Source organism: Pteropus alecto, unplaced genomic scaffold (assembly GCF_000325575.1).
Source record: "Pteropus alecto unplaced genomic scaffold, ASM32557v1 scaffold44, whole genome shotgun sequence".
Lineage (NCBI taxonomy): Eukaryota > Metazoa > Chordata > Mammalia > Chiroptera > Pteropodidae > Pteropus > Pteropus alecto.
This window is the reverse complement of record NW_006436812.1, coordinates 3,528,775-3,554,688: the sequence shown is the minus strand read 5'-3', so window position 1 is coordinate 3,554,688 and position 25,914 is coordinate 3,528,775. Positions and strand designations below refer to the sequence as shown.

The following is a 25,914-nucleotide window of genomic DNA, read 5'->3' as shown; positions in this document are numbered from 1 at the left end:
CTTCCCAAGATAAACATCCCAGTATGGGGGGAGACAACCTCAACATTCCTCATTATTATCTATACCTCTGTAAACTATGTATGCTAAATGTTAACTATCCTGCACCCACGAATGTAAAAGGAACATGCATCCCTCTTTTTTAAATCCAATCTTAGAGATTTTCCCGCTTTATTTTCTCTCTCCTTAATCTGCCACCAGTGGATTTCACGTAACCTTTCTTACGTGCTCTCCTTTGATTCTAATGTGTAAAATTAACTACACAAAACTGCTATTCTTTTGAACATTATCTCAACCCTTCGAGATTTTGCTTCAGGGACTTGCTCTCAAACGTTGGCTCTAATAAACTCTTTAAATGTTTCTTTAGGTTTGGAATTTATTTCATGGACATTTGATAACTCCCACAAACACCGTAAATTTCCCACACCTTTGCCAAAACATTTCCAGTCAGTCATTTAATCTGCAGCCAGTCGGATGGTTAAGGAAATGACGGGAAGCCAGTGTGGCTAGAACAAAAAGGGCAGGTGGAGTCTGAAGAGGTGGTGACATTGGGCAAGAAAAGCGCGTAGTCCAGAGGCGTCCTCATAATCACCTGCTCTTACTAACACTAACCTTTATTTGGAAGCATCCCAACTTCTTCCGCGGACCTGGGCACCAGGGAGAGGAGCCACGTGCCCGCCGCAGAGGCGTGTCACCTGCACGCCACGCCCCTTACGCGTGCGCACGTTGGGCCGCCCTCGCGCCCTCCCGCGGCAGCGGCGGCGGCGGCGGCGGCGGCGGCTCTTGAGGGAGTCAGCGACGGGCGCGCGGAGGCGAGCTACAGATCGACGGCAAAGCGGACCCGCGACTGGTGAGTGGTCGGCCCCCTCCCGATACTTTCCTAGGCTCCTCAGCAGGCCTTGACCAGCCCGGGCCTTCAGTATCTGGGTTCGGCCCGCGGCGGCCCGCGGCGCCTCCGGCGCCGGTCTGAGGCAGACCCGGCGGGCTCCAAGCGGGGGAGGTAGCGAAAGCGGGTGAGCAGAGTGGGAGCTGGTTATGGGGGTAACCCCGTTTCGTCAACGACGTTTCCAAGGGCCAGGGAGGCCTAAGCGGCCCGTTCGCGTTGGTCCCCGTTGGGCCCTTCCTCGCGAGGGCCCTGGGTGAGGTGACTCCGGAGTCTTAGCTGGTGGACTTGGCCTTCCTGGCGGGAGTTGCAGCCTTTGACGGCCTAGCAGGCACGTCCGTCCACCTTCGTCCCGCAGGGACCCGGACCTGCCTCAGCGTCGGCGATGGGTGCTCTGCGTGGCAGCTTGTGCTGGGCCGTGGCTCTGCCCTTCCTTTCCTGACTCACCTTAGTGGAAGGGCACTTTGAGTCACTATCATGACTTCATGAGTGACCCGCGGCCGCCGTGGTGCAGAGGGCCAGACTGGGAGGGATCAACTCCAGGGACAGCCGGTTAGTCTGGGCAGGGAATTTACCTGTCATCTCGTAAGCACAGTGCTCTAGGTGTATTAATTGCCCCTTAAGAGCTCCCAAGACTGCCTTGCAGAGCTTTGCACTCGGCCTGTCTCTCATGCCATTTAAATTGATTCTAATGAACTGGTTGTTGTGGCCTGTGGCTGTCATCCTTATTGTGTTATGTTTATGGTTCTGTGAACCAGACAAGATGAAGTATGATTAAAAAATATATATCATATAGGGCTCTACAGTTCAGGAAACCCTGTCACTCTCAGCCCCTTCCAAAATCCTGCTAGTTGATAGTTTTCCCACTTGTAAGTGGGGTTAATGATAAGATGGGGATTAAGTGAATTAACCTGCATCCCACAACCAAGAAGATGGCACAAATGATCTTGAACCTGGTTATCTGCCTCTAGATCCAATGCTCCTTCCTAAACAGAGTTAGAGAACGGAAATGGATTATGTTATTTAAACTATCTTCTCCCTCCCCCTAAACTGTCCTCAAGTAGAAAGAAATAGGAGCTTACTGGTTAGGTGTATTTGAATTTCTGGTATGGCGTTAACCAGTGTGTTTTGATTAAAATTTTAACTCTCATATTAAAAATTTTAGTTTTTCTTTGAGGAGGGGCATAAGGAATACACATTAATAAATCTGTGCTTTATTTATTAGTTTTTTCCCAAGAAACATCACAAAACAAAACATCACAGGCTTACCAAGAGCTCACAGTTCAGTGGATATTTACAAGTTTATTTGGTAAAATTGGAGAAAGTTTTCAAATACAGTGCCTACGCCAGAACACTAGTGAGGATGTGGGAATTCAAGGGGCCTTAGAAACACACTCATTGAGTGACTTAATCTATGTAGGGATGTGAAGAGGAAAATCTGTGATTTCCCCATTATCTGACTAGATTTGCTTTTTTCCTTTGCTTGGTCTAGTAAGGTGAGATGCTGAGAGTCACTGGAGTTAGGAGTATGAGGTACTTTAGAAATGCCAATGCCAATGAGAAGATGAGTTACAGAAAGTAAAGATTCATTGCCTTTGGGTCACCCCTCATCAAGACTGTTGAAAAGCAAAACTGGACAGCTGGGGCCTTTGGGCTACCTTATTTTTTTGGTTTTCCTTTGAAAGCTTTTCATAGTATAGTTGTGCTCTGATCAGGATTACACCCAAAACTGGAATATCACTCCTCCAGAAGGAAGACATTTTTGAAAATTAGACTTATCTATTTCAGTGTAAAACTGTGGAATTCAGCTTGGAACTACTTAGAGAGAAAAGAGATAAAAAACTGGAACTATAAATTACTTCCTTGTATATTATTGGCCAAAGTCAACTAAAAAGTTAAGGACATTGAATGTATTCTTTTTTTCTGATAATAGTTAATGGGAGATTAAAGAAGTCTGGGTTAATTCTTGTGTGTTCCACACAGTGAAGGTCATTTGCTTTTAATTTATTATATCTGTTAAGTTTATATGTGCAAAAACATAGGATAAAAGCTTTGTCTTGTAATCTGAATAATTTCTCGGGATACTTCTGCGCTTCTGAGAAACAGTGCCATTACTGATTAATTCTTGCCACCATCCACACACACACATAGGGCGGGGGAGGCAGAGATCTTTAATTAGAACAGTTAATATAACTGCTTATACCAAGGTCTTCGTTGTCTTCTTCTTCTTCTTCTTTTTTTTTTAATGGCGGGAGAACTACAAAGACCAAGAACCTTTATTTCCACTTTTTTTCAGAAAAAAGAGGAAGAAATGGTCCATCATGCCTTACATATGTAAACGAGACACTTTGGGTTGCAAAGTATGTGGTGAAGTGAGGGTGGGGACGCTGCCAGGAACTTGAATTGTCTCCAAAGGAGGCTTAAGTTGTCACTTCCAAGGGTGCCTGGTGGGCCCCCACTGCTCCAGCCCGTTGACATCTACATGCCATTTGTCACTTTTGTTCTCCAGGAAGAGGAGGATGGATGCTACTGTAGACATTGTGATGGGCATCATGACCCTGTGTTGTCTTGGCCAGACATTTTTAACAATGGTTTAAGTGCTGGGAGCGACAGGGGCAATTGATACACCTAGAGCACTGTGCTTACAAGATGACAGGTAAACTCCCTGCCCAGACTAACCGGCTGCCCCTGGAGTAACCCATGGACCCTTCATACGCACACTCCAGCAGTACCCTGGCAGTCCCTTGTAAACACAGTATTTCCAGGTACCTGTAAAGTTGGGTCACGGAGCTTGGCTTGTATCAACATGTGGTGTTTATGTCCACTGTTGCTTCTTGTTCTTTCCTCACAACCTCTCCTTCATCTTGAGATATAATCTCTTTCTGGGTATTTGGAAGGAACCATCCATAAGTATAAACAGATTTTCACTTTACTGTAAAAGGATATACTTCAGAAACAGCCTAATGGAAGAGATGCGAGATGTATATGGCATGTTATGGGGGTGGGTGTGGAACTTCCATGCCCTCTCCAGGCGCACCACTCTCCTCAAATCTCCACGTGTTCACCAATCAGAAAGGAAGTGCTTCCATTTTTTTCATACTGGAAAAGTAATTCGCTGTGATGACCACTCAGGTACTCTGTAATATTGTTCACTGTATGGTTTACCTTTCCATATTGACTCCATTTATTTACCATAAGATGTTGTCTCCCATTGTATTACTAATGGAAGCCAACTAATGAAGACAGTTGAGTCTATCAGAAATTTTCTTTTTAAATTTCTAATAAATGTGACACAGTACTGAAATACAGTAGTCTCATAACTGATGGTCTGGTCTAGCCATGTTATATATATTAAAGAATATGCAGTTACATTGGTTTATATATTTTGCAAGAAATCCTTTCTGAATGACCAGTGTCTTTCCATTTAAGAATAACAATGATTATTGGAATTTACTATAGATAATTTAAAGGTATATAGCTATTGTCAAGGGAATCCATTCACAAACAGCCCATCAGAGGATTGCACCTAATTGCAATTTTGGCCAACTAAAATGGAGCCAAGAACACTTCCTGGGTTGTCATATCAACCACATCTATATTCATACCTTACAAGACAATATTCTGAATCTTTAGGTATTTTAAAGCAGCAGTTAAATTCATGAAGCTTTTTATCAACAAACAGGTTTTACTATTACTTTGATGTAATTTTAGCAAACATGCATTTCTCCATGTGATATATTTATTTTAAGCAGATATTTAAATAGTAATCCAAGGGCTGTCTAATCTGTTTATAGAGTAGGAATTGCATCAGAGTGCATGTATTCTTGCTGTTCAATGATATGAAGTTGAGGAGGGTTCTTTTTTCAAATGTAAGCTTGAGTATCTGTAAAATTTACAGATATACTGACGTTTTGTTTGTACTTCAAAATGATTGAATTGTTAAGTACAAAATTAAGCTAATTAATCTATTTGTAACCATTTTTTCACTCACAGCCAGCTATTCAACACTAGATAATTTTGTTTCACATGTTTGGGTATGTATCCAAATACATACATATTTATTTATATTAGAAAGAGTGAAAAATAAATGGTTTATTTCTCCAAAAAAAGGAACTTGTGGTGGTTTATTTATGACCATGAGAAACACATTTAAACTTTCAGCTGCAGTTTCTGTATCTGAAAAATGAGGTTAATACTTGATGAGCCTTAAAATCTTTGGTGTCTTGAATGCTGCTTATTGATCTAAGATGGGTTTCCAAACCTTTCTGTTTTGTCAAATTTGGGATTGGGCCTAGTTCTCTGTGTTTTTACAGTTTCAAATGTGAATCTTGTTTGAGGCCACCTTCTCTAAAGTACAGGCTGGACAAAAGAGGGAGTGGACTGGCAAGAGGGTAGAGAAGTTATTGAGTAGGATACATGAGGAAAAGGGACAGCAGAAGAGGAAAGAAAGGGGTGATTGTTGCATGGCAATAACTGCCATCAGCTTGTATGCCAGAGACCAAGCAAGGAGCTATTTTCTTCTCTCTGCTTAGGGGAAAAAAAATAATTTTTGTCACACAAATAGATTTGTTTTCTTCCCAGGAGTATCATAGGCCTAATTATTGTTATAGTTCTCAATGACTTTAAAAGGGCTTTGGAGAAGAATGGCATAACAGAGACAGGTGTCTTGCACTCTGCCTGCCTGTCTTTTTCTAAATACTCCCAGCTTCCTGCCTTTCTCAAAATGAGCTCTCTCAGTCTAGGAAAACTCAAGTTTCACTGTCTTGTATTGTATTCAATCTCACAATTAGTTGAGGGCTGTGGGAAAGCACTAGCATGGTTAAACAATCTGCCATCATGCTTTTAGCTAACCTAGTTGGCTGGCCTGCTTCATCAGTTATGGTCACGATCATATTTTTTATGCCAAACACTGAGACCCATAGTTTGAGCATCCAGGTGTACTGAAGGAGTTGATTGCTGTGACAGGATATTTGAATCAGAACTGTCCTGGAAAATCTGGAACATAAGGCTGTATCTTTAGCAGTATTGTCTGTATCACACAATTTGTATTTCTACTATAGTACACCTTGTGGTGTTGTCTGTCTCGCTCGCTCTCACTTTCTCTCAAGCTACTTGAAGTTACAAGGTCTGATGCTTCATTGTAGTCACAGAACCCATGAACAGTATAAATGTTGATGATAATATAGCATGTCAAGTGTACAAGTGTAGCCATACCCTTCCTTAGATACTGGATCTCCTGTTCTTTCTGGCAAGACCACTACAGGCTACTGCAGAAGAACTGTTATCACTTGGAACTTTCCAGGGCATTCTGGAGGAGGGTGAGCAGGCGAAGAGAAAGAATCAGTAAGCAAAATTGAGGGTAGGTTGGGAGAGGTGTCTAAGCAGTGTTTGAAGGCAGATGAGAAAAGCAGACATAGTGAAGTGGCGCTAAATCTTCACTCCCTTGGATTTTTTTTCTGCAGGAAGGCAAGGGGAGATTCAGGCCTCCTTTTTGCTTAGTAATAGATATTCCACTAAGTAGGAAATAACTTAAAACACTCTATTCCTCTACCATGTGCTTGGGTTCTGTCAACCTCAGCAAAATTTCCAAGTGTCTGTGTTCAGTGTCATGTTTGTCCTGCTTTGTAAACCTTTTTGTGTTTACAAAGTCAAAAGTGGGGTAACTAGCTGCTGTAGGTTATGTTTTCTTGCCTTTGCATTTGTCTTTTCCAGGGCATATGCTCAGATTTTAAAGAAGTTAATTTTCAACTGCAAATGCCTAAAGGTAGTAGGGCAAAGAAGCAGTGCTATCTGCCCATTTGGAAAGCATATATTGCCTCTGGTGTTCAGAGTAATGGCAATGAGAGGATGTGCAAAAACAGCAAACCCAGCACAGTTCTTGTTCACTAGGAGTTGGCAGTCATATTGGGGACATCAAACAGTAAAATCACTTTTTAAGATTTATGATTGTCATTCTGATGCTCAGTATTCTGGGAGGTCAGGGAAGTGAATAGCTGAGAAATGGAAAAGATGGGAGAACTCGATGGACCTACTGGGGTTAGGTAACAGAGTAGGAAGAGAAAAGAAGGAAGGAGGCCAAAGAAAGGGGTTACCTCTTTTTAATAAGTGCTCAGGAGTCTTACTGAAAACATATTACCCACAAAGAGAACGTCTGTCATAAAGAGACTCTTTTAGAATAGGGATTCTTAACCAGAATTCTGGGTCCACGGTTGAACTCTAGGGGCCTGTGGTTGCTCTGGAATGGCATCGACAACATTTTTTTTTTTTTAAAATATGTGGTTGTCCTGGGGAGAGTCTGAAGCCTTCAGAAGGATTTGCCACCAAAAAAAGGCTAATGATTATTCTGTTCTAGCAAATACCTTTCCTACCCATCTTCAGAAGTACACTTCTCTGCATTTGTGTTTTCAGATGAGGAGGTATTTGAGTGGAAGATGAGAGACAGAAACCCTAGGATTCCTTTGTAGACAAGTAGTCTTTTACCAAACAACAACTGTCATGAGACATGCTTGTGCAAAAGACAGCGTGTTCCTGCATACACATGGTGTTGTTCTAATTTGGTTCCCAGGAATGGGGCAACTAAACAACCTCACTGACTAGTGTGGGTGAGGCTCCAGGTATGTCCCCATGGATCTTAACAGTCTAATTGTGGCTGATACAGAGATCTAAGTGAGAGTGATACCAAAGGCTTTTTGGAAGGTCAGGGTGTTTTCAAGAAGCTGCTGGGCTATTGGAAACAAAGTGTGAAAGAGTATATGGAGCCCTGGCCCAGCAGCTAGAAAAACCTGGGCAGGTCCAGGAACAGTGGCTAATCCAAGACCAGCTTCCCTCTGCTGCTTTGGACACATAGGCCTAAGAGTCTGTCTTAGAGCTGCTGTCATTTAGCACATGCAGCAGGAAGTGGAAGCTGTCTGTTTCAAAGTGAGTATCTTAGCTCCCCTAGACCACAGCCATCAAACTAGGCTGAGCACAGAGTTCCGAAGGGTACCAGAGGAGCTGAGTTCCCAAGTCTCCGGCCCTCCCCCACCACTTTAACTGTGGATGCTCCACTCACTGTACTTGCTTTATGTGTTGGCCTTCTGAGTAGGGTGTGGTTGAGCATACCTCTAGGAGCCCTAGGAGCCCTGATTCGCTGCTTTTCTTGGCCTATAAACTGTTCGTCACCCTCCTCACTTTGTTTACCTTCTTTTTTCCTAAAGTTGTTCATTCATTATTGCCTAATCATGTCCTTAGTGGACAGTAGACGTCCTGGGTTATTTGAATTTCTTCTTGATAATTATTAATAGAGACATTGATCTTTGACCAATTCTGGGGACCTCTTGGGAGTATGAGCACTACTTTAATTCATGTAGTTTGTGGGAGCTTCCTCATGGAATTGAAGTTATTCAATTTTACAGTGGCCTTTTTTTTCCCAGTAAATCGTGATCACTGTAGCATTTTGCTTTTTCTCCTTGAGATAATGATAACCTAATGCGTTAGTATATTTCCTGCAAAATGTGCTGAGAGTAAGGATGTGGGCTTGTTATGAGATTGTGCAGCTATTGCCTTCTTTGGGTTTACCCCTTCCCTAGAGTAACAAACAAGAAGAGCATGCTGCTTCTGTGAATCCCTTCTCTAAAGCCAGCTGAGGGAATAAGGATTTTTCACAGAGGCAAACATCAGGAAGTATCAGGTAGTTTGCGCTTGCATGGGGTGGAAGAATGATGGCAAGCCTTTGTTACTTTGACTTAAATTTTTGCTTATCCATTTCTTTAAAAGAAAAAAAAAAGAGGAGGTTAAGGGAGCAGTTCTGCTCCTAATCAGGCTTTCAAAGTCCTTAAAATCTAAAAGGTGTGTTCTCAGTAGCTTTATCTGTGGAATGTAGGAAGCCGGTGTAAAATCAGTGCAATGCGACATTTCTTCTTCAAATATGAAACAGTAAGTTATTTGAGCGCAAAGCATCACATGCTTGGTCCCCTCCACAGGCCAGTCTCACTCACTAATCCCCGTCAGCAGCAATTTTTTTAGTAAAAATGCTGCTCAAAAATGCTTCCTTACTAGCCAGCCATTTTTCTTATTTCTGGGATTCACTTTTAACTATCTTCTTTGTCATCTGCTCTTTGAGAATACCTTGCATTCTGGAAATCATTCAGTCACTCAGCATACTGAGTGACTGATTAGGTTGGTGCCCTGTGTTGGGCAGTAGGAAACAAAGATAAATGAGCTGTTATCGGGAAAATACCTGTAAACAAGTAAATACTGTAACAAGGCACAAGTGCTATAATAGATCATAAAAGGCTTGCTTAGGTAGCTCTCAGTGTAATACCAGGCCCCCAGCATCATCACGCTCATTGTTTTATAGACCTTATTTTTAGATGCAGCACAACCTCATTTTTGGAGGAAGTATAGCAAGGAATAGGAGCGCTGCTCTGGCGGAAATGGGCGGGGGAAGCCCACAGCCTTTCCTGCTCTGCCTTCTGTTAAATGCCATCCTCCCTGCAGCTCACTGAGAAGTGCCTCTCATTTTACAAATGAGAAAGTTAGAGCTCCAGGGAAGTCATATAATATAGCTAGCTAGTGCAAACTTGATTCTTAGCCTACTCGTCAGTTAACAATAATGAGATTTCTCCCAGTTTTTTCTCTATTCTACAAAGAAGTTAGTAAATACATTTCTCTCAGGGGCTTTACCTCTGCCTGGCTTCGTTACTGAGCTTGCTTTAAAGGTTTTGCCTCCTAGTGATTCAAATACAAATCAGTCCTATTCCCAGGAAGGTACTGTGACCCTTTTCATTGTCATTTGTGGAGAGTGCCAAGTTGCCTCACTTACTAACAGCTTCTTCTGTTTTCTGGTGGAAATTCAGTTTCTCCCCAAATCTGTGTAAAGTATATTTGATAAAGGTGTGACAGACAGTGTGAAGAATAGTGCCCAAATTTCACCTAGTCTCTGTAAACTGATGAAGGGATAAATACAGTATTAGACTCTTGTCCTTTTTTGAACTACCTTAGCACTGCTTCTGTGTTGTGAGCAGGGTTTCTCAGCCTCAGTGCTATTGACATTTTGAGCTGGGTAATTGTTTGTGGTGGTGGTGGTGGGTGTATGCACTTCTGCTTGTACTTTCTGTGCATTGTGAGATGTTGAGCAGTATCCCTGGCATCTACCCACACTAGATACTAGTAGCAGGCCCCACTCCCCAGTCGTGACAACCAAATGTATCTCTAGACGTTGCCAAATATCCCCTGGAGGGCACAATGGCCCCAGCTGAGAACCACTGGGTTGGGGATTGATTGTCATGAGATACAAATGCAAATCAGGTTTATCACGGTATCAAGTAAAATTATCAGTTATTTAATCCTTTATTTATGGTGATGAGCTGCTCTAAAGAAATAAAACATGTAGCATGAAGGAAACTTCACCTAACTCTTGTTCAGAATCTCTTTGAAAGAGTTTGAACTATGATGATATTCTTTTAGGTCCTTTGCAAAATTTATTTTGTTAGAAATTTGAAGGTTTTTCTTTCTTTTTTTTTTCTTGTTATCAGAATGAAAACAGAGGATCTTCGTAGTGAGCCTTCAGCTTAAAGTGTGTGACCCCAGTATAGATTTGATTGCCTGTAAGGCTTTTCATAGAGACAAGGGTATTTCCATTTCTTGTCTAAAAGTACATGGGAACGTTTGTTAACTTTAAACTTTAAGTGACCCTTTCTTTAGTGTATTAATCAGCATCATATAACATGTCAGTTTTTTAAGTAATTTATCATTTAATTTTCATACCTACCTCGCAGAGTTGTTACCTTCCTTGCAGATGAAGAAACTGAGACTGAGAGGTTAAGTGTCTGGTCCAAGGCCACCCAGCTGGTATGCAGAAGAACCAGAGTTGTACCTGACAAAAGCCTGTGCTTTAACTACATCCTTGTGCTGCTGCTCAGCCCTGTGTGTGGCCAGTGGATTTTCTCTTGGCTCGGCTTAGTTCAAGTAGCATTTGTTGCGTGCCTACCACAGGTTGGCTCTAGAGATCATCATGCAGTTCAGTCATTGCTTCAACTCCTTCAGTGTCACATCAGCACATTGACATTGTGCTATGCAGAAAGGACTTCTGTGCATGTGCCTGCTATTAGACTTATTGAACCTATTTTCTAGAAACTTTCAGATGGAGCAGTTCAGTCTCCATGTCATAGGATGTATACTAAAATACAAAGACCTGCATTTGTATCTAAGTTAATAGTCACACATGGCACTTATACAGACATGAAGTTACTACCAGCAGCTATTGCATGGGGAGGCTGTGCCCTGGGAATTTCATACTGCTAAGGAAAGTAAAGTACATGGCTGTGGAAATTTCACAGGCAGACCAGGCAGAGTAACATGATGATCTGTTATTTCTTCATTCCATCTTAGAAGGCTTCATTGAAGAGCTAGAGTATCTGAAAAGAGAGTTTAAGGGCATTTTGCTAAGTAATCTTCTGCCACTTTGATTTTTCTACCTTTTAAGTGCGGGTTTTGAAGAGTGTTGCCAGGTATATAATTTGTTAATAAAAAAAACAAACACACAAACAACTGAGAAAGCCCAGTAGCTGCTGCTGCCACGGACACAAGCCTGTGCAGGATGGGGCCAGCCTCTTGGAATTACATGTTTTTGGTCTGGGCTTGTTTCCTTGCCCCTAGTCCCTCTGCACCCACTCCCACTGCCAGAATCTAGGTAACCATTGTGAAAAAGCCTGGGAATAATAACCTCACTTTGTAGGCCTGTGGAAACATGTTAAGATCCCTAATGGGTCCAAAGTGAGATGTAGGAGCTACCTAGTTAGATTGACCAATGCTTTGGCCTGTGGAGTTGCTACAAGAAGTTGGTGTTGACATACTTCCTATCCATCGCACTGTTGTTTTCAAGACAGAATATATTTTCAGTTGACAAATGGGACTGAAGAGATTTTAAACACTCACCACATGGAGGACACGCTTTCAGATTCTTGAAACTTGATCTTCCTTTTCTCTGTAGTTACTATGGCAATGGGTACTATAGAGATTGCAGACCTAATTGTGACCTCCCCTTGTGTAGGGATGCCCCGGAGCCTCTGGCTTCACCAGGTCTGATTGCTTCCCCTCAGGTACCAAGTGGTGGTGGGGTGCCATGCCCCCTTTGGGACCAACATCTCCAGCCTTGGCCTGCCCTGTTAAGTCAACAAAAACAGGGCTTGCCAGGAAACAATCTTCTCCATTAGGCGAGTAATCCATCTGAGCAAGCCAAGGTAACTGTCGTAGGGATGGGCAGCAGCAGCTTCTAAATCTTCAAATGGGAGGCTAAGCATTTGCTTCTCAGAACTCATAGGATTCAGCTCACTTTTCATACATAAAAACCCAAATGACACTCCGTGGTTTAGAAAACCCCTCCACTGAACAGGTAAATTCAGTGTAGCACAGCCTTGCTTTCCATGTTTCTAGAAGTCTGTGGTGACATCATACTCATCTCATACGCTTGTTAGCTAGGGACACAGGAGGTATCACCTTGCATTCAGAAGGACTTGGGTTTGGTCTCAACTTGACTGTTAAGTCTCTGAGTGACCTTGGCTATAGTACTGATTCTCCCTGTCTTAGTTTCCTCATGGTCAGTGGGTACCTGCTTGAAAGTGGCTTAGCTTGGTGTGCCCAGGGTTGTGCCTGACAAAAGTCTGGCACTCTTCCTCTGCTCCACCCTCTCCTGGGTGAACTTGAGGGCCTTCTGCCCCCTGTGGGGATGCTGCTAAGACTCCATCGAACCTGTTTGAGCCTGTTTGTAGAGAAGAGAGCACCTAGAAACCAATAGCACTTCTGAGTTTTCCAAAATGGAAATTTGTCAGAAGTATTGTAATCACCCACTTTTCCTCTCCACCCCCAAATGCTATCCAAAGTTATCATTTATGAGAGAAGCTGAAACCACAGGTAACAGTAGTTGCACTTGAGTGAAAGGAAATATGACTTATTCTACTTAGTCCACAGAACACATGCTTTTAAGATTGTTCCAAAGTTGGAATAATCTTTGCTTGTTGGTAGCTTAGGGTGACACATGGTTTTGGCAGCATTTCCTCTGTTATAGCCAGCCTTGTGGGATGTCTGATGCCTAGACTTTTTTCTTATAAAATTCTAGCCAGACCATTTTAGAAAACAGTCAGCGCTTCAGCCTCCAGTTCCCAGGTGCTTCCTGTGCGACTACAGAGTATTCATCTTCTTGCCCTGAAACCCAGACCTCTCATATAAGGTGGAGTGTCACTCAGGGAACAGGGCAGGTCTTAGAATTTATTTAATTTCAAGTAGCAAGTACTCTTTACCAGGACTTGTCTTCGGCACCAGCAGCAGTAGACTCCTGGTTTCCATGTTTCAGGTTTTCATCCCAGTGTCTTTTGAATGCTCAGTCGTATTTGAGTGTGCCAGAGATGAGTACACTCCCCTCCCCAGTAAGAAAAGCCTGCCAGAGAAGTCTTGGACTTCCTGAGCAAAGTCAGTTTTTGAGGTTACCAAGAGGCTAGTGCCCTTAGACTATTTAGCAGTCGTTTTGCTTTCTGATCACTTGTTGCTCAAATGTGCAAGTGTGTGTTTAGTAAGTGTGACACAAGAGCTGTGTTCTTAAAGTTCCCATTTCCAGGACTCCTTGTCTGAACTTGCTCTTTATCAAGAGGTTAATAGTCATCCATTCAATGAACTGTGGGATTGAATTCACCCAGTGATTAAAATGAAAGGGTCATTTGAAGCTTGTGTATAAGATTTCCTGAGGAGTGGCAGCACCAGAGTTCAGAGACCTCAGGCCATTTATTCTATAAAGTCAGAAGCTGTTGACACAGATGATGTTGTTTTCTCAGGGTTTTGAGAGGCCTCTTTTATCACGTGCTTTGTTGAGGTAGAGCCAATTCACCCTATCCATTGCTCCCAACATCCGGCCTACCTAGCACTGAGCAGCATTTACAGTGTGGATTTTCTAGCTGCAGTGGTCACATGTCTGACCTCAGAAAGAGCAGATATTCCCATTTCCTGATGCTGCCAGAGGATGAGGGCTGAGTCAGAAGTTCTCAAGTGTGATGTGCTCAGAATTATCTGTGGAGTCAGGTTTTCACATTCTCCCTCAGTGTTTCATAATCACCCAGCTGCTTATTTTCGCCAACAACTTTCTCAATAGAAGATCAACAGCATTTGAGGCAGTATTACATTTCATGAGACACTTATTATACATGTTAGCTTATTTAGTCCTCATAGCATACCTGAGAATGTGGAACAGAGAGTTTTGTTGCCCTGTTTTATGGTTGCAGAAACATAGCCTTTCCAGAGGTTATGACTTACCTACATCCACGGAGCTACTAAGCATTGAGACTCCAGATCTCAAACCCAGTTCTTTCTGGCTCTGAAGATCATGCCCCTTTGTGCAGGGCCCAGCTGCCTTTCCATTCCCTAAGGTGACCTGGGTCTGTAGCAATAATCAACAGTAAGCTGGAGCCCAGAAGTGGCCCTAGTAAACTGACAGGTCCACCCCCTAACACCCAATTCCAGCCTCCTTGAGGCCTAGGAGCAGCAGTTCCCTAAGGCAGACAGCAAACCTGTTCACTGGAAGGATGTAAAACTGGTCCTTGGTATGGAGTGTACCCTTAAAAAGTGCTGGATTTCAAACAAGTTCTTCTCCATGCTGCATCCAGAACTAGGGCCTTTCCCCCATTGAGAGTTTCTCTGTGTCCTGGCAAGGCCTGAGAAGCTCACCAAGAGTGCCTCCTAGGGCAGACCAGCCAGCAACAGCTCTGGGCTCGTCCTTAGTTCCTTTTATAATGTCTGTATAGCTTAACATTAGTTTTAAAGTGGTTTCATAGTTATTGTCTTATTTGATCTTCCTGATGGTCTTGTATCAGAACACTGGGTAGGTATTCATTCCATTTTACAGGTGAAAAAATGGAAAGAGCCAGAGATATTTGGAGGCTGTGAAGAGAGATGTGTCTTCCTGCCCCTGGCTTCCTCCCTTCTACTCCCTCCACAGTAGCCCCACCATTCTCTTCCCCAGATCATACATAGAGTTATAAGTAGGACGTTAGAATTTCTTTCTATAGACAGATATTCAGAACAGAACTTGAGCGATGTGTAGGCAACCTTTTGTTTATATTTGCTGAGGCCTGATGGGAGTATATGACACCATTAAGAATTGACTTGGCCTGGTTATGGTATTGTTAAATAGGAACATGTATTCTCACTTAAAAGTGAAAAGCCTTTAGGAACTATAAAGTGAAGGAACAGATCCTATAATCCAGGAAAGGGAGAGTTTGGGATTCTTGTGTGTTTTATCACTAAAAACATTTATGGGGCACATATTACACATGGTTTCCATGAGAGGTAATACATCATTTTTGAGCTGCAACCCTCCTGAATATCACAGTATAAGTGAGTGGGATGAGAGCATAGACAAAGATGTATACAACTGAAAGGTGTTTGTTCAGCTGAAAGAATGGAGAACACACACAAGAAGCGTTTCATTGAATGCTGATCATTTGGTGACAAGTGAAAACACATGCACACACACACACACACACACACACACACACACACACACACACACACCATGGGCTGTGGGAAGGAAGCTGCATCAATGACCAGAGGCCTGCCTTCAGACAGGAGAAACCAGAGGCCTCATTACCTCCAATACTGGCTAAGAAAAGGAGCACAGAGCCTGATGAAGGCAGACTGCTGGGCCAGGGTTAGCGGGTGTGTAACTGGGCATGTGTGGAGGGTTTAGAGAGGCACCGGGGAGCCAGCATGCAGTTCTGATGTGGAGAGAGAAGCTGAGAGCAGGGACTGCAGGGGAGACCCTGGGCCTTGTGGTGCCCAGGGAGAGGAGCAATAGACTCCAGGGAGCAACAGAGAAAACACAGCATAGGTGGGTAATGCAGGAGCTAGCCCAGGGGGTCCTGAGGGGTGAGTGGCCTGAGCCAGCTCAGAGGCATGGGAAATATAAACAAGTCATTGGTTAGAAAGTCCAGACCACAAGAGAGGCGGGCGGTGGAGAGGGAGAGAGGGAAAAGGAAGAAGGGAGGAAGGAAGGAAGGAAAGAAGGAGGGAAGGGAGGGAGGAAGGGAGTCAGAGCTGACGAAAGAAAACTAGCTTTCATAAAGGTGAGAAGCATAGTACCCAATTGAAATTTTTATTATTTTACTTGGTATTTTAGAATTTAATCAATGTTTTCTTATTCACATCCCTCCCCCTCATTTAGCAAGCTTTCTCAGTAGGCATTCCATTTGTTATAATTGTGTCTGCAGCAATTATAGCTGAGGTTGGTGACTCCAGGGTGCTGGGCTGTGATTTGGACATGGTATTGGACTCTTTGGATTTTTTACTCAACTGAGGGAGTCTTGATGATCTTTCCTGTAGGAAGCTTCTGGTTTAACTAGGGAAACAAGATAAGGGTACTTGTGGAAGCCAAAGAATAATCACCTCTTATTAATGTGATGCCAGCTCTATACAGGGGTGGATTCTGAGCCGCTAACAGCCTTCTAGGGAAGCAGGCAGGGACAGGGACTCCCGATGCCCAACCCCAAGCCATTCAGTGGGGAGGGAGCTCCAGCAGACCCAGTGCAGGAGTCTAAGCAGCCACTTGTTTACCCTCTGGCTGTTTCCTCCTCTGTGCACATGGGATAACAACACTGGCTCATGTTAATGGGCATTTGATGAGGCGCAGTAGCAGATCACTGTGGAGTGTCTTAATTCCAGAGCCAGGTAGAGGAAGAGGGGGTTGTTCTAATTCTGGGGAGCTGGTCACCCTGCCTTTCCTTTCTTCATCTTTCTCTATAACGTTGGCCAGGGTCAACAACCTGTTCCCTTCCTTCAGTTTTACAAGGTAAAGAAAAAGAACAAGAATGAAAAAAAGAGAAATGTTATAGATGAAGTCTTTATTGTGCCTTTTTGGATCACCAGATGGGGAATGAGTGATAATGTAGTCCTTAGATTGTTTCCATCAGGCAACCATACACTAAGTTAAATGATTTCCTGAGATTTGCTGGACATGAGTTTCCATGGAAGAGGATTGAACATCTTAGAACATGTCTGTTCTTTTAGAAGCCCTAGTGCCTTGAGCCTGCAATTTATCAGAGGCAAAGGCTTTCAAATGAGTGTTCTGGATCTGTTGGAAGGAACATTGGTGATTTGGGATCTTGTCACTTCTATCAGATCAGGTGTGAGAGTGCAAACCAGTAGTGATCAGATGAACAGCTAGGAGTGCAGGAATTATGGAGTTGTGGAGGTAGATTTTACTTTCTAGAAGTAAGAGAGAGAGGGCAGATCAAGCCTTCTGGAATTGTAAGAGCAAATAAAGGGAGGGCCTAGGGAACTTCCTGTTGATTAATTAGTGCAGTGCAAGGTCTTAGTTGGTTTGCCTTAACCAATTCCTCTCTATCTCTCCCCATCTCCCATGCCCCACCCCTCTTTTCATAAAGATTGAACCACTTTATATAAAAGGAGCCAATGGTTAAAAAGTCCAACAATAACATTTATAGCTTTCCAAATTCCTTCTTGTCATTGTCAGTATACTTACATACTTTTGCACATAGTTGTAGTCAGTGTTTTGGGTCCTTTTTTAAACAAATAAGTTTATATAGACTTTATCTTTTATGGATGCAGTCCATCATCAAGTTGTCACAGCTGTGCCAGGCTTCCATTGTTTACTGTCCTTTGAGCACTCCTACTCTGTATTGTGTTGTAATGTTATGTATGGCAATTTATTATTTTGGTGCAGATTACTATTAATACTTCTGGAAGCGTATTTCCCAGAGTAGAATCTTTTGGGATCTTTTTTGTTGTTTTTGTTGGCACGCGGGGCAGCTTCTTGTTGAAAGTTTCTACATTTATAATTTGGCCTCCAATTTTCTAGGGATTCCAGTGGTTCCCGCAAAGAAAAAAAAGATTCGAGTGTAGAGGTCAGCAAGACTAAGTGTGGACTCGTAGCTTTTCAGAGAATGGAGTGAATTGTTTCTAATGTTGCAAGGTGGTTTCTGAATGCCACACTATGTGGCCATTCCCATGAGGAACAGTAACCAGGCCACAGGGATGGACAGAGGGCACCCTGGCATCCAGCCTGTGTAGTTGAATGTGCTGAGCCTTCCTAAGAATGTTCTCCTACCCGCTGCACAAAGCCCTTGTTAAGGATTCAGTATGCTTGCTGCTGGGTGCGATAAGCTGGTATCTATGTTCCTTCAAAGCAAAATTATTAAATCATGTTTTGAGTTTGAAAACTGTTGAAGTAGTGGAAAGCAGATTAGTTTTCAGTGTGGTTTTTTAAAACTCAGTGTTGTTGACAGTATGCATGAGACCCTTACTTTCCTGCCTGTCCACCTCCCTTCTTAACTTTGGATTTTTTACTCAAGTTTTTGTGAGAACCTATTTTTTTCTGGGCCTTGTAGCTCCAACAGAGAAACATACAGCTGTGACCCTGCCCCTGGGGCCAGAGTTGGGCCCGCTGTGAGCTGGGAGGATGAAAGTGGGGGCTATCAGGTAGGACTGAGGTTGAAGAGGGTAGGTGGAGAGTGTGCCTGAGGGGACACTGACACAAACTGCTGCTGAGAAAAAGGAAATGCCAAGGTGGCACATGTGGAAGCCACTTTCCCTTCCCCTTTTGGTATTTTTAAGAGAATAAAAGGCCTTGTTGCTTGAGCAAGACTTCATCCTCCCAGAGCGTAGTTATTGGCAAATAAAAGCTAATGATCAGATTGAATCACACACACATAGTTGCAGTTGTGCAGCCTCAGAATTAGGTGCGGGAAGTTTACCTAAGTTACCTCAATTGATAATCTAGGCAACCAGAGTACACTTGTTCTTGTCTTTGCCTATATTTAGTTTCACCTGTACACAGCATGGGGGCCACGATCGTCAGGCGCCTGGGGTGTGTCCTGAGCATGGCCAAGACCGGTCCTGCCACATGTCTAGAGGCTCTAGGACCGTTCACTACATCTTTCCCTCCTCTGGGCAGCCCAGAGCTCCTATTCCAGTACCTCTTCTCTCTGCAACCTGAGTGCTGAGTGGCTGGGGGCAGATCTTAGCTCTCTGGAGCCCCAAAAGTTGGAGCTCAGATGTTCCTAAAAGTCTTTCAAGGTCAGCATGGACAAGCCGATGTGGGCTTATTCTTCAGCTGGCAAAGTCTACCTTGGTCTCTTGGTGAAAGGATGCATAGCTGGGCAGTTTTATGCCATCTCTGTGGTCTGTCCTATTTCTACTTTGTTCATATTTTTCTTTGATCCAGAGGCCCTTCCTTTCCCTCACCCCATATCCTGTGTGTTGTTGAGGATCCTGGATAAGCCCTCCTTTTCCAGGAAATCTGAATACTCATCTCTCCATATGACGACTGCATACCTTTGTATTTTGGACTTAATGCACCATACAGTTCATTAGCATTACTGGAGAGGGGAGTATATCTGACATGGAGTCAAGAGAAGGTTGCATTTTCTATATATTCTATTTCTTTCCTGTTTTTCAGCTTTTTTGAGGTATAATTGACAAAACTGTAATATATTTAAAGTATACAATGTAAGGATTTGATATACACATATATTGTGAAAAGATTCCCACATTCGGGTTAATTAACACATCTATCTCACATATTTGTTTATGGTGAGAATACTTAAGATCTCCTAGTAAATTTCAGTTGTGCTACTGCACAGTAGCACAGTAGTATTATCAACTATAGTCACCATGCTCTTCATTAGATCCTCAAACTTTGTTTTATAACCAAAAATTTGTACCCTTTTACCAACCATTCCCTAGTGCCCCCACCCCAAGGTCCTGGCAACCACTGCTGTACTGTTTTTTATGATTTCCACCTTTTTTTTTTTATGTATTCTACATATAAGTGATACCATGCATGTCTTTTTCTGTGTGGTTTATTTTACTTTTTGCTATTTATTTGCTAAGTATTCTTGGAGAACATCAGTAAGCCTCAATCAAAAAACAGTTACAGACAGTCCTATCTAGTATTTACTAAGTGTTTACCATGTGGCAGGCACTGTGCTAAAAGCCTTACCATCCATGTCCTCACTTAATATTTCCTATCATTAATCCGATTGTATTGGTGCTAAATCCAAAGGCAAGAGAAGATTCAGAAAGATCATGCTGAGCAAACCATTGTAATATCCCAAAAGATAACAAAGATGTAAGTATATACCTAGAGAAAATTCAGAAAGGATGTGTACCAACACATTAACAGTGGTTATATCTGTGGGGGGAGACAGGTTAGTTTTTATTTTCTTTTTTATACCTTTGAAGGAACATTTTGTACACTTCTTTGCTCCCCTTGACAGCTGTTTCTGGGTGGAGCACATAGAAAATGCTTAGTAAATAGATACTGGTGAAGGTAGAAAATGAAGGTCTCTTCTTTCCTTGGCTTGATTTGGCCCCAGTGTTGGTAGCTCTGGTTGTGTGAGCTACTTCATTAGTCGTTGATACAACTGCGCTGCTGCTGTTTATCTGGCAAGTCCCCGGATGGGCTGCCCCTTTCCAATAGCGGAGTGAAGGCCTCCAGGGGTGATGAGCTTGTCGTGTTGTGGGACCATATTTACCTGGCTGACAGGCTCAGCCCTGGCAGCAGGCAGTGGGAACTGATTGGCCAACTTGTTTTATTTCCTTCAGCGCAGCAGAGTCTGGAGTAGGTTGGGGACAGTCTGCTTGCTTGATGACTCAGTGTAGCTGATGCAGGTTGTCAGGTGCCTTTCAAGCTGCTCCGCTTTAAAGCGTAGCTGCTCGCAACAGCCTGACTTAACAATCCAGTTAGTACCCTGCTCTGCTGCCCTCTGCACAAGGCCACCCTGCCTTTAACAGCTAGGACAAGCTGGCTGCAGATGCACTTGTTGCCAGGTCAGAGCTGCTGTGCTGTCGCGCCCCTCCCCACCCCCTTTTTAAAGCTTTATATGATGTCATTTTATGTTTTAGGTAACTTTTAATTTTGATATAATTTTAAACATACAGAAAAGTTGTAAGAATAGTACAAAGGACTCTTGTGTATCTTTTATCCAGATTTGCCATCAGCATTTTGCCTCATTTGCTTTACTTGTGTATGTTCTCTATCCCTCCTTTCCTCCTCCTCATGTATATATGTGCACACACACATTTTCTGAACCATTTGACAATAAGTTGCAGATGGTATGCCCCTTTACTTTTGAATACCTCAGTATGTACTTCCTAAAACAAGGACAGTACAATTCTCTTACATAATCATAGTACAATTATAAAAAACAGCAAGTTCAACATCAGTATAGTGCTGTTACCTAGTCTGCTGTCCCTAATCAAATTCTGTCCATATTCAGATATAGTCCTAGTAATGGCAGAGCTTTATTTCTAAAGAAAACACCCCTGAGGCATGTGGGTGACTCCTCAGTTACCTGGCTCAGAGGAGGACAGAGTCAGCAGGCATTTGGGGAAGTAACTGTTGTGGGTGCCACATCACTGGCTCCTTCTGTCTCTACAGGACCAGAGGAGTAAGAGCAGCAAGAATCACACTCGGCAACGATGTCAGTGGAACTGGAGACCTCAGAGGGGGTGGATGAGTCAGAGAAAAAGAGCTCAAGGACCCCAGAAAGAGAAAACCATACCAGGTGAGCGATGGGGCTGGCCCTGTTGAGTCAGGTGGGCCCAGGGCCTGCTATGCCCAGTACACTTGGCTGTGTGTGCTGGAGGCACTGGGGTGCAGTCAGGAGCTGTGCTGCTGTGGCCCCCAGAATGACTGGTTGGGACAGCAGAGAGCACCATGGGCTGCTCAGCACTCTCCCTGTGTGGCTTCAGGGAGGTAAGACAGGCCCCACTAGGGGTGCTGAGTAACAGAATTTGACAGCATTCTTGGTCCTTTTTTCTTCTTAAAACCCTGAGCGTTTTATCATCTGGGGTCAGAAAGGGCAATCGGGTGAAGCTTGTGCCTTTTCCAGTGTCTTCTACCCATTAGAATATGGGAGCAACTCCAACTTCAGGGTGTTTTCTTACTGTGTAGGGCCAGTTCACTCTAAGTCTCAAGTTACCGGGGCCTGTTTTTCATCATTATCCTCTCATTGCAAAGTTCTTTTATTATATCTTGAAATAACTGCTAATATTAAATGATTCTCTGCACGTGGGTGATACGAACTAATCTCCTAAATCCAGCAGAGGCTGGGCTATAAGAGGTCAAGTTTTTCTCACTCTAGCAGATGGACTGACTGTGTGGACACATATGAGCCATTGCACAGTGCCACTGCCATTAGGGTCATGCATTCTCTGCCTTGTCTGGCATCTAGTGGTACAGCTCCATCCTGTAATTTTGTTAAGCATATACAGTGTAGGTCCTGGCTCCAACCTCCCCGGCCTCTGCCTTTCTCATTCTCATCCTAGATTTGGGCCCAACCACATGTCATCCTGAAGAGGATGTGAGTCCAAGGTGGGAGGACAATAGCAAGGCCATCCCAGGAGATCCAGAGTCAGTCCTTCACAATGGCATGGATTCTAGAGGACATGTTCCAAAAAGGCTGGCCCTTCCCTGGGGAAGCTGGCAAATGCTGTGCTTAGATTAGAGGCGTGTGTTTCTTTGGGCACTAGGTGGCCAGAGAAGCAAAGCATCGTTCATTTGGGTGGTTCAGGGACACTGTTGAGGAGTAAGCCAGTCATCGCACATGTCACCCAAGTTTTTGGGGCACAGTTATGTCTGCCTGCCCTGTGCTCCCTGGCAAGACCCTACATCTATGCTGGAATTGAGTTTCTGAGCAGCCCCTGCCTCTCGCTCAGCAAGCAGATACTCTGGAGCTGGGAGGGTTAATTCATACCTGCACACATGCACACACATACCCCGTCTCTCCACAGAATGGCTGACCTCTCCGAGCTTCTGAAAGAAGGGACCAAGGAAGCACATGACCGAGCAGAAAACACCCAGTTTGTCAAGGACTTCTTAAAAGGCAACATCAGGAAGGAGCTGTTTAAGGTTTGTGCTTCAGTCATGGATGGGGTCAGGTTGGGGGCCTTAGTCCCATGAGCACCGAGGGGGAAGCTAGGCCTTTCTTACACTCCACTCGACGTGCTGTGGTTTTCATAGCTTTAATGGAATAACACAGTGATGTAAAGAAAGCAAAAGTATCCACATTCCAAAGAATTCACTATGTCATTCCTTTAAGAAATGAGTTTGCTGGGTGTGTGAAATAATTTACTGTAAAAAATGGGCCTTTAGGGGTTGGAAGGAGGCGTTGCTTGCTGCTTGAGCCTTTGTCGCTAGCTGCTCAGATGCGGTATGCTCAGGAGCTGCCATACAAGGCCCACAGCCCTTTCCCATGGCCTCCCCTATCACTCTCAACAGCTGGCCACTACTGCACTTTACTTCACATACTCAGCCCTCGAGGAGGAAATGGATAGCAACAAGGACCACCCAGCCTTCGCCCCCTTGTACTTCCCCATGGAGCTGCATCGGAAGGAGGCGCTGACCAAGGACATGGAGTATTTCTTTGGTGAGGACTGGGAGAAGCAAGTGAAGTGCTCTGAGGCCACCCGAAAATATGTGGAACGGATCCACTATGTGGGGCAGCACGAGCCTGAGTTGCTGGTGGCCCATGCCTACACTCGTTACATGGGGGACCTCTCAGGGGGCCAAGTGCTTAAGAAGGTGGCCCAGCGGGCCCTGAAACTCCCCAGCACAGGGGAAGGGACCCAGTTCTACCTGTTTGAGAACGTGGACAACGCGCAGCAGTTCAAGCAGTTCTACCGGGCCAGGATGAACGCCCTGGACTTGAACCCAAAGACCAAAGAGAAGATCGTGGAGGAGGCCAACAAGGCCTTCGAATACAACATGCAGGTACTGCGGCGGGCTAGGCAGAAAGGGGCCTCTGACAGCATGAGCCAATCTAGAGCTGCCCCAAACAGGCACCGGTGCATTAGGACAGATGAACTGCAGCTTGCCCGAGAGAAAGTTAAGGGACCAAATAGGCCACAGAGGGCATGAAGCCAGTGATGGCTCCGCCTTGTTTGATAGACAGCCTGTGTATCCTGTTTTGAGAAAGGCAAGGCCCCAGCGCGAAGTGGGCTTGGGGAGAATGGAGCTGTCCCCCTCTTTCTCACCACAGGATTCTGGTTTTGAGGAATGACGTTCTTCCTTTTTAGCAAGGGTTGCTATGAAAAGTCCTGCTTGGTAAGTTCAGGGAGAGAACACAGGAGTGAGGAGCATAACTCAGTTTACAAGTACCCTTTAGATGGGGCTGAGGCTGGGGAGGCTGATCATGTCTCCAGAACCCAGGCCAGCCATCAGTACCTGGAAAGTGGCCATGGGGGGAGTCTGACCACAGGCCCATCAGCCCTCCAGTCTGATGTCAGCAGGCCTCTGGGGGCCGCTTAAGATGGGTCAGTCCTGCTGGGGCCTCATCCTTCCACATTCTTTTTACTATTGTTTTTGCTAAAAATACTCAGTGGCTGGAAGTGAAGTACCAGTGGTCAGAGTGTTTTTGGGCAGCACTCTTGCTCTCACATCCGTGCCAATAGTTTTCAGTTGTGGGCTGTGTGTGTGGTCAGTGCCCAGGGAAGATCCACTGGGCAGCAGCACAGGTGCGGCCACACTTCCAGAGCTTGTGCTAGGGAGAAGCACCATGTTGGTGTGGCTGCTGCTTTGCTGGTTTGTACCCCTAAGCAAGCCTCACCTACTCCAGCTCCCTTTGCACAGGGGAAGAGAAAGGTTTTTCTTAGAAAGCAGAGTGTATGCAGTCCAGTAACGGTGTTGATCCTCTGCTCCTGCAGATATTCAATGAACTGGACCAGGCTGGCACCTTGCTGGCCAAAGAAATCCTGGAGGATGGGCTCCCTGTGCACAATGGGAAAGGAGATGTGCACCAGTGCCCCTACTACGCTGCTAAACAAGACAAAGGTAGGTCTTGTCTGTTCCAAGCTCCCCTTCCAGGGCAGGTGTGTTGGTGTCCCCCACTGATGCCATGTCTTGTTGGTGCTGCCACACAGGTGCCCTGGAGGGCAGCATCTGCCCCTTCCGAACAGCCCTGGCTATGCTGAGCAAGCCCAGCTTCCAGTTCATTCTGGCCACCAGTGTGGCCCTGGCTGCTGGCCTCTTGGCCTGGTACTACATGTGAAGGACTCATCACACCACATTGGCGCTCTCCTCCCCAGTGACTGCTGGCCCACCCCCACCTCTACCCATGATGAAACCAACACCTCAGGTGACTTTTTCTTAATGCTGGGTTTGAGAAAACAAGAAACCAATAAAAGCCAGACGCTAAAGCTTCTGCCTGTTAGCATCCTCTACGGGCAAGATGCTGAGCGGGGTGGCTACCCCTCCCTGCAGCCCCCACCAGCCTGGGAGCACCCCTGCAGCTTAGCCCACCAGCCTGGGCCTGTGGAACCAGCTCCAGCTCTGCCCACATCTCTCTCACCTTGAGGCTCATTCTCTTCATTCTTCTTGTTGTGTCAGCACTTAGATGGATATCTTTTCCTTGCTGGGCGTGGAGTGGCCAGCAAGGCCAGGCTGCCGTAATTCTGGGAAGGAAGAGCCCTCCCCAGATGCCCCTGCTCTACTTTGGGGCTTCTCCTAGGGGCGGGGGGACAGAAGCCAAGCTGGCACCCTGCCTCTGAAGCCCAGGAAGCTCTGTCCTGGCCAGGTAGTCCTCATCCCCCTCTAGCAGAAACCTGTGAGAGGGGTGTGTCCAGCCATGGTCTATATCCTCTGACCTGTGTTAATGCTCCAGCAGTCAAAGTGGACACTGACAGCTGCCTCCCTTCTTCCTGGCATGGATGTCATCCTTCTCACTAGTCCCTGACAGACCCTTCCTGCTGTTCCTATGCTCCCAACACTGCAAGTTACTTCACAAATAAGGATAAAAAACCATGTACTTGTATTATATAATAATTCATTGTCTAAAATAGAAGTGTGAACTTAAATATTTTTATTAATAGGAATCTATTAATGTTTCACATGTTAAGGATTTGTGAAAGTTTCACTCATGAAGGAGTTAAATGGGAATTTTCTTCAACTAATGACCAAGCCTACCCACCGTCACAATTCATAGGAGGGGTAGGGGCAGAGCCAGCCCAGAACCTGCCTGCTCCCCAGAAGTCTTACCCCCAGTGGCTCTTTC

The 25,914-nt window shown here is 44.6% G+C and overlaps 1 protein-coding gene across 1 annotated transcript; it reads left to right on the top strand.

The window, feature by feature from the left end:
• The first annotated feature begins 712 nt into the window (after nucleotides 1-712).
• HMOX2 (heme oxygenase 2) lies at nucleotides 713-25,758 on the top strand. The gene is made up of 6 exons (XM_006913864.3): nucleotides 713-847; nucleotides 21,303-21,429; nucleotides 22,658-22,775; nucleotides 23,145-23,636; nucleotides 24,569-24,695; nucleotides 24,785-25,758. The coding sequence occupies exons 2-6, from the start codon at nucleotides 21,344-21,346 to the stop codon at nucleotides 24,910-24,912; spliced, it is 951 nt and encodes a 316-aa protein (XP_006913926.1). The 5' UTR covers nucleotides 713-847; nucleotides 21,303-21,343; the 3' UTR covers nucleotides 24,913-25,758.
• The last annotated feature ends 156 nt before the right edge of the window (nucleotides 25,759-25,914 follow it).

What these genes read in the sequence shown, in the direction of transcription:
- HMOX2 (XM_006913864.3), top strand. Translation starts at nt 21,344, where the DNA reads ATGTCAGTGGAACTGGAGACCTCAGAGGGGGTGGATGAGTCAGAGAAA. An exon ending in GAAAGAGAAAACCATACCAG is followed by an intron (nt 21,430 to 22,657) that starts GTGAGCGATGGG and finishes GTCTCTCCACAG; the next exon opens with AATGGCTGACCTCTCCGAGC. An exon ending in CGCTGCTAAACAAGACAAAG is followed by an intron (nt 24,696 to 24,784) that starts GTAGGTCTTGTC and finishes GCTGCCACACAG; the next exon opens with GTGCCCTGGAGGGCAGCATC.